Raw genomic sequence first — 8,815 nt, 5'->3', positions numbered from 1 at the left:
AATGCAACTTTTTGCGTCAAGATCACGCAAGAAACTTTGGGGTTTGGTGCCCGGTAGTTTTTTTTTTTTTTTTTTTTAAGCGTGCTTGTTCGGACCGGGTTCTATTCTGGGCACTGTCAGTCCTCTGGGCCAATCGGAGATGACCGATGGCGGAATTTGACTATATGTCCAGGATAACACCCTTATGGTGGTCGTGAAGCCTTCTAGCCACTGTAGCACCTCTGCTCACGTAGGAGATTCGACAACAAAGCGAAACTGAAAACTAAACCTACCGCGCGCCGTCGCGTTTTTATCACTTGTTGGGCCGACACAGTAGGCTTCAATCGCGTTGTGAAATGCTCTCGCCTAACTTTTATCGCGATAGCAATTATATGGGCACTCACGGCTGGTTTTTACCGTCGCCGTCATGTCCCGAATATATATATATATATATATATATGAGTAAAAGCCAGAAAGAGAACGAAAAATCAAGAAAACACTTTCATAGCGTGCCACCGGGATTCGAACCTGCGCCCCTCGCAGCGCAGTGCGTTAAACAAGGCCACGCGCCATCCGTACTTTGGAATACACTAACGGCGAGCTGTTTATAGACACCATTTGCCGCTGGCGGTACTTAGAGCTCGGAGGTGTTTCAACGTGTGCAGTATCACCAGCGAGATTGCTCGAAGGGCGAGCTTTAAAGGGTCCCTCACCAGGTTACTTAACGAATTTTAGTTAGATATTGGGAGTTGTTGGGAGCCCAATAAAGAGCATTATGCCGCAAGAATTTTTCTAATCGGTCCGTTAGAAGCTGAGAAAAAATAATTTGTAGCGCGGCGCAGAACCATGATGCGAGGAGGCGAGCTGCAAGCCCTTGCCGCTGGCCCCGTGTAGCCTTCGCTAGCCTTCCCTGTCCTCTTCGGCTGCCCGAGCCCACGAGACGCGAGCGGTGTTGTGACGGCGTTCTTTGCGCTTCATCTCTGCAAGTTATGCCGAATGCGCCCTCGCCGATCACTTGGCTTTCAACCTATTACTGAGCACGAAAGCTGCGACATTTGGGCGCACGCGAGACTAGCGGTGTGCCACACGAACAGCTAGTTAGACGCGGTAGGATAAATGAGCCGAATGAGCGTTGGAACGCGGCAGAAAATTAGCGGGAGGAGTGTTCTCATCCGACGTTAGCCCGAAGCGGGCCGCTCCCGCGTTGGGACCGAAAGGTATACCGTACATTCATTGCGTATCTCACAGGCTAAAGGAAGTAGGAAGTAGATACGGCGTTGATGTTGTTTTCACGGCTGCCAATAAGCTAGGTAAGATTTTTGCAGCTGTGCAGAGGAAGAATGAGCGAGTAAAAGACAAGAAGCGGACCGATATTTGTTTCGTAAAACACACCAACAAATTCACCGATTGCCGTACAAATGTCCCATTCAGCGGCGGCCACTTCTACATAGGATAAACGGGCCGCTGCATTAACCAGGTATTATTGGAACATAAGAGATCGCTAACCGGAGGCACACCTTCTAATCTATCTTTACATTGTCGAGATTGTAAGTGCACGCCAAAATTCGATCAACGCGCAGTGTTGTACCGGCATAGAAATGAAGAAACGCGCCTGATGATTGAAACATGGCATATCGAGAAGAGTGGTAGCGCATGCGTGAGCCAACCCTCGATTAACTTGCATAAAGATGAAATCAAATGCCTTAACAGTTATCTCCCACGTAGACCCCCACGCGTGCCGCGGATTGATAGGTCGGCGTCCCTAGCGGCAAGAAGCGCAGATTTGGCGGGATGCTCTGACGCGCTCGAAATGGGGTGAAGTCGAGGAACTATGCCTTTTACGATGACTACACTTTTCGTGCTTCTCGCACTTGGCTAGTGACCAGAGCGACGGTACGTCCTCGTTATCATCGCGATCAGTCAGCCGCAGGTGGTGGACGATAAGAATAATATAGCATACAACATCGCTCCGCGATTGCACCCCTCCTCGCTCCACGCTCCCGTTGTGACGGCGCGAGGTATTTTCGCGGGCAGTTCGTTTTGTGCCGGTTCCGCTGTTCGTAGGAATGCCGAACTCCAGGAATAATTGCTGCGTTGTTGGGTGCAATAACCCCTACAGGAATTCTCTGGGCACGCGTTTTTACCGGTTTCCATTTAGAGAATATGAACGGAATCGGCGTCAACGGCAGATCGCACTTGTTCGACGACAAAAGTGAGTTTTGTAAATAGATGTGTTTTTTTTTTCTGGGGTTGCATTTGCCCGTGATTGTTGATCTGCCGAGCAACACCTCTTCCACGACGCCGTGAACGTGACCCGCTTCGAGGAGTTCCCTACCCTTCTTCAGGTTAGCTCCTCGGAAGAAACTATCTGTATCACGTAGCTCTCTGAATCCAAACGTAATAATAATTGGCACGCTTTGCAGTGCCATGGCAGCAAAACACGAGCCGCGACGACGAACTCGGCTGCACTGAATAAGTCGGCGCAGCGAATGCAGTGCCATGGCCGTTCGATGGAAAGCGTTTTTTTTTTTTTCATTCAGCGGCCGTGACAGTGCAATTGCTGGTGTTGCTGGTTTCAAGCTGCCGCTGAGTTCGCTGCCGCGTTAGCTCGAGGGTGATAAGCTGTGATTGTTTAGTGAGTGAGACGGCCCGCGTTACACGTGCGCAGTTTCGCTCAGCGGGCTCGTCACCTCCGTTGTCTTCCCCAGGTAATGCATTTTATGTTGCCGCGTTCGCTTGAGGATACACGAGGTCTGGCGAAAAGAAGCACACGCGCTAACGCTACGTTCTCTGACAGCTGATAACAATTTGACGTCTTTTAGAAGCGAACGGGAAAGAGAACGCTTCAAGCGAAGCACTAAAACACGGCGCAGTGGCTGGCCGCCGCCTGTGTCGTCTCAGCATTTTCTTGCCTTGTGGCTGCACGGTTGGCAAGTCCTCGTGCAGCACTGTGGGGAGATTCGTTGAGGTTCGCGGGAGCACCGTTGATTTCTCCCATGTGAGCAGGAAACCAGATGATCGTGTGTGGTTTGATTACTTTTCCCTTGAGAATTGCCAGAGCCAGTCTGGAAATAACTCCTTAATTTGGCAAATGCTCGGACGGCTGCCCTAGAATCGCTGTGGATCCTCTATCCGTTTGGGTCCAAAAGTGCCAGTGCGATGGCTACTTGTTCAGCAATTTCTGATTCTGTGGTGGAAGCCGAGTTGACGAGTTCACCTTCACCGTTCACAAGTACTGCTGTGAAGGCTCGTTTATCGGACATGAAAGCCGCATCGACAAACGAGCATTCTTCAGCCCGATTTTTAGCTTTTTTCTAGCGGGGCTTTGGCTCTGGCTTGCCTCCTGCTCACATTATGAATGGGGTGAACATTCTTTGGAACAGGCAGAACTGTTACATTCTCCCTCAGATCGTTGGGAATATTTTTATAGTTGTTATCTATCGCTGTAATTGGTATACCAATCCGTGTGAGGATGTGCCGTCCTGATCGCGTGGTGGAGAGTCTAATGATGATGACCAAAGAAAATTGAGTGAGCGGTGAATTAATTAGGGAAGGCTAATTAATCTATCGCCGGCGGGTCGTCTAAGGCGAATGCATAAGAGACCGTGCGAGTGATTATTTTTATTTTTTTGGTTAGGTTTTCAGGAAGAGCGTGTAAGTATGTGTGCATATGTGTATGACACCGCGTCAAAACGTAATAAGAAAAGCTGATGCAGAAAGAAATGAGGCCACTACTGTTTTCTTGGTTTCTTGCTCCATTTGAGATGGCACTTACCCACTGCGGGAGATCGTTTAAGAACCTTGCGGTGAAATGTAGGAGGAGAGGTCAAGTTAGGAAAAAAAAAAAGAAAGTAAGATGATTTACTATGAAGATTTCACAGGTAATATTGAGGTAGACTAGTCATAGTGATCCTTTTTGAATTATTCTGGGTCGCTGCTCGCTTCTTCTTTTGCTTCCATTACGCGCCCGCGTGGTCACGATTTCGAACGGCTTGGGAACAGTCGCAGGCTGCTATCACCCGCGTCGGGCGAGCGCAGGGAGTCCGACTGGAGGCGGTGACCTCGGGCCTTGCTATCAGGACCTGCGACTACGGCACGCTGAGGCGTCGGTCCCTCGTCGAAGGGCTCGCCTGCACCTAGTCTCGGAAAATTCCTGGGGACGTCGCCTCGCTCGCAAGGCTTCGATTCTCGACGCAGCCATGAGTCGTTCTGCGCAGAACTCGGAGACGATTATCTTCCTGACGGCAGCGCCTCGCGATGAAGAAGAGCCACCAGTCACCGAGAGCAGGCGACCCAATAGCAGGAATCAGATGTCGCGCAAGACCGTCTACAAGATCGTGCAGCAGACGCCGCCCCCCTCTCCGCCGTCGCCCGAAGAGGACGAAGAGCAGCGCGAAATGAGCGTGAGCTTCTCCCTGGAAGAGACCAACGCGCCGATGGGCAAGGCGCCGGGGCTCCCGAGCGGATCGCAAGTTCTGCGCGTCCTCCCGCAGGGTGCTAGCATTGTGCTTGAGCAGGTAAGCACTCCGCCGCCGCCGCGTCCACCGTCCTCGTCGATGCCTCCGAGGCGCCAATCCCTTCCGGCTTCGATGCCGCCCAAGAGCCCCAAGCCCCAGTTTCGTCCGCCGTCTAGGTCCAAGTCGCGACCGCTCTCCCCTCCCATCATCAAAGTGGTCCAGGATAAAGTGAGCTAGAATAGGGTAGTGGGCTCACTCGCCGGCCGGCGCTATGCATTGCGGTGACGCCGCCAATGTCACAAAAACGTGCTTCGGCCCGCCTCCGCGGCGCGGCACCATCGCCGCATCAAATGTAGTGAGCGTTGGCGCTGGGGCAGTTGCTGGCTGTTTGGAGTGGCGGTCGGTGCGTGCGAGTTCTGTTTTTTGAGAACTCTTCGCGCTTTGCATCCTCAATCTGCTAGGTTCTTCTGCGAACAGCGATGTGGCCTGGCAAGCAGTGACCGTCTCACGAGGTTAAAATGCTTCCGCGGCGGCAAAACCACTGTTTTGCGCCAGGCTATCGGACAGGTTACGTCCACGTGAAGGGCAGCACGAAGCCGTCTTCGTTAGGCGTTCCGAAGGATACAGCCCTGAGGAAGCAATGAGGAAGCCCTGGGAAAGGAATTTGCATCGAGTGGACAAAGCACTGGACGACACATCTGCCGTGTGTCAACTTCATTTTGAGCCGAAGTATGTGCTACGGTACTACGTGCATATATAATCGAAGGGAACGAAGTACGCACACCACGTGGGAAACCTTGCCTACGAGAGGATGCTGTGCATACAATCCTGCTAACTTGGCGTCGTATTTGACAAAGAAGACACCACGAGAAAGACGGACCCGAAAGAGAAAGCAATCGGGAAGCGTTCAAGGCGAGAAGGTACGTTCTCGTGCCATTGGCGATACTGTTCAAGCAACTGTGCCCAATATATGATGAATAAATGTTCATGTACTTGTGCCCAGTACCCGAGGATAGTGGCTTCCTGTTTTTCTTATCTGTTGATTTTTACAGTGTTTGCATAGGAATATTCAGAGCAGAAATAGCCAAATTACAGAGCCAAGGTACTGGAAATCTGCAGAAAGAATGAGCAGCTCCAAGTCTTTAAATGCTGTGGAATGTGTAACATTAAGAGCTCGTGGTAAACTCCCGAGTGTGTGTCAAGGTCAGCATCGGCAGTAATTTCACACGCTCGTAAAAGGCGTGCGTGACGAAAGTAGTGCCATAGAAATGCAAAGAATCCACTTTACAATTGATAGCCGCAAAACGTGTAAGCTTTGAAAAGTTCGCCATCGCTGCTTATCACTCGTAAGAGCAGCTTTACTCGCACGAGTACTAACGGTCTTCCGTGTGTTTCATTTAACATCAGATAACTAGCTAATAGCAGAGCTGCATACACCATGCTATACAGTGTTCTAGATGGTTACCATGCCTTACGCGCGCATGTAGGCCAACGCACCTAGCTCGCGCTAGTTTTCTTTCTTTATTTTTATATTGTCTCAGCGACATCAGCATCACTGTTTACACTGCCGAAATTCGCGTACATTTCCGTCCAGTGCATATGATAACAGCGCACAAAAAAGTATGATATCAGTTACGCACAAACGCCTCCGTCAGGCAGTGCCCTACATTTAAGTCCCATGGTGGCGCCACCACACATGTGACATACCCGGCGTCAAGCAGGGGACCCCAGCAAGCCCACTACCCTCTTCTAGCTCACTTTATCCAGGAGCAGAGCTAGAGTGACCTAGCAGAGCTGGTACGAGCGCGAACCCGAGACCGAGCCGGAGCCCGAGCCGGAGTCCTCGAACTCTGAAGAAACGGAGTTGAAAATCAAGTTCGAGATCGGTGGCCGTAGCGGTTCGGAAGAGGGTCTGAGTGCCGCAGGCATTCCAAGACGCCCGAACCGTGCCTCGACTGCTTGGAGGAGTTTGTCCGCCGCAAGAGAGCCGAGAAGCAGCGACAGGGCACGGACGCTTCGTCGCAGGTGGAGGTGACGATGAGCAACAAGCGCATCTGCTCTCGTCGCTCGTCCAAGTCGGTGGCGACAACATCGTCAGTGCAGAGCTACCGTTGTCCCAAGTGCATGGCGTGCAAGTCCTGCGGAAGCATAAACGTCACCGTACCGATAGCCAGGAAGTAGTCGGCTCGAAGACTTCGACCGAGTAGGAGGGCTGTAGCCGCGACCAGAAATTCATTTAACACGTTCACGTGCCCAAGAAAAATTGTTGAGATTTCCCAGGAAAGATGTTGATTTTGCGCAGGCGCTACCTGATAAAGTTGGTCTGGTCTGTCAGGGGCGCAGCCAAGGGGGGGGGGGGGGGGGTTCAAACCCCCCCCCCCGAAATTTTTCAATTTTGCTTGCGTATATAGGCACGCACACATACATACACACGCACGAACATACATAAAGTATGGTTGAACCCCCCCCCCCCCCCCGAAAAAAATTTCTGGCTACGCCCCTGTGGTCTGTCACTGCAAAGAACCTCTCAGAGGGAAGGACTCTAGTATATACAGTGTCAGTAACCTCGGCCACTGAAGTCTGCTTACAGTCCTGCTACTTTTGCTTAAATTAAAAGTTTACTGGATTCGTCTATTTCTCAAATCAGTCAAGTTGATTACGATCTGCATGGGTGAATAACTTTACGCGCAGGATATGCGAGTATATAATATAATAGATAGTTATAGGCGTATAAGAGTACATGTTGCATTTAATTCGTTCTTGTGAAGAAGGAGCGCCAGAGCGTGAGAATAACGCTTTCTGCTCTCGTTTCGTCTGCGCTGTTGATCATCCTTCACTGTGATGTACCAACACGCGCAATTCGCTGCTGCAGTGCGCACTTGTGTTCTCGGTAATCTCTGCTGCAACCAGACAAACTATTATGGAGGATACGAGGGTCGGAAGTGCCCCTACTTTTTTGTCAAAGAGTTCGCAAACGTAGTGCCAACGTGCAAAATTAACCGAACATATGAAGAGCATGTCTAGCGGTATAGTGACATGACGACGGATAAAGAACATTCGTGGTTTGAGTGAGCCCTGAATGTCCTGCTCTATGGTATCCGTACCCGGCACTTGTAACTGGGAAAGTTGTTCTTTTCTTCCGAGAATTGTAAGTTAGCAGGAGTATGGGTAAGCGCGATTTTAGTGTCCACGCGCATACTGCGCAACTTGTCTTAGCAACATTGCGTATATTTAAGAAGAGCGCTGAGGCATAGATCAATTTTTGTGTGACTCTGTATACATAAAAGATGATGCACTCTTCTGCATGCACGCCTAGCGAAGAGTGTATTCGGAACCGGCATTTCTTCCTTATTATTCTTAGATGATTATGTTTGGTATGACTGTAAAAAGTTATGGCCTTGACTGTACAAGCCTGAGTTGGAACTGCTTCAGAATTGATTTGCATGCTTGAAGTATAGCTATCCCCTGAAAAAAAAGAGGATTTGTCATTTTCATTTTATATGTATTTGCTACAACACTTCTGTTCTATGACGTGACGCACGAATAAAAAAGATTTGAACACCTGACAGTGAAGAAAGCGCTGCCCCTTGGGCGTGCTATATAAGCGTCATTACAACTGAATGCGTAAAATAATTGGCTGAAGGAACAGTAAACATTTCTCTACACATTACTGTATACAGTAACACTTTCGTGGCACTCAAAAGAGATGATGCAGTAAAGGTCTAGTTTTGAGCCAGTTGTTCACACACACTGATAGGAGAGGGGGGGTATGTTTTATTATTAATTTAGAGTAATTGTAGTGATCGTCGCTTTGTGGTCGCTGTGGTAGACTGTAATTGGTTCCGCGACTATTTTCAGCAAGAATTTGTTCCTTTCGTCGAGCATTGTATTTACGCTGTTCTTCTGGTGTCTTTAATTTCCGTGGTCTACCCATGACAGTCTTAGAATGAACTGAATGAGTTGCCAGACGGGTCTTCCTTTTATATATGAAAGTGGGAAACACACGCCGGGAGAAGGAAGGGCCGTTTGACGTCATTCGAAGTCCTCGTGTGAAGTGCACAGCAGCTACAACCTAATCTTTACTGGGAACGCGTGGGAGGATGTTCCCATTGTTCACAGGTACCTTGTCATCAAGCATGCGGTTTTGTGGTTTTCTTTACTGAAACGAATACTGAGCTCAATGCCGTATGCCTGATTGCAAAAAAAAAAAAAAAAAACGCCAGGCCTGCGCAGAAAGCGAAGCACAATCACAGCGAAAGCTGGAAGAGTGGCATTTCTAGAGCCTGTTATAAACCCTATTCTGGCTACTAATACAAGTACACCAGCAAGGTACCCACTACGCCACAAACATTTCTGTGAAGTTTCGAAGAACTCACCAT

The 8,815-nt window shown here is 49.6% G+C and overlaps 1 protein-coding gene across 1 annotated transcript; it reads left to right on the top strand.

The window, feature by feature from the left end:
- Positions 1-4,178: 4,178 nt before the first annotated feature.
- On the top strand, positions 4,179-6,617 carry LOC119372365 (uncharacterized). The gene is made up of 2 exons (XM_037642839.1): positions 4,179-4,664; positions 6,372-6,617. Exons 1-2 carry the CDS (start codon positions 4,179-4,181, stop codon positions 6,615-6,617), a joined length of 732 nt encoding a protein of 243 aa, XP_037498767.1.
- The last annotated feature ends 2,198 nt before the right edge of the window (positions 6,618-8,815 follow it).

The sequence above is a fragment of the Rhipicephalus sanguineus genome, chromosome 10, assembly GCF_013339695.2.
Source record: "Rhipicephalus sanguineus isolate Rsan-2018 chromosome 10, BIME_Rsan_1.4, whole genome shotgun sequence".
Classification (NCBI taxonomy): Eukaryota; Metazoa; Arthropoda; class Arachnida; order Ixodida; family Ixodidae; genus Rhipicephalus; species Rhipicephalus sanguineus.
The sequence above is the reverse complement of the archived record's forward strand: the minus strand, read 5'-3'. Positions and strand labels throughout refer to the sequence as shown.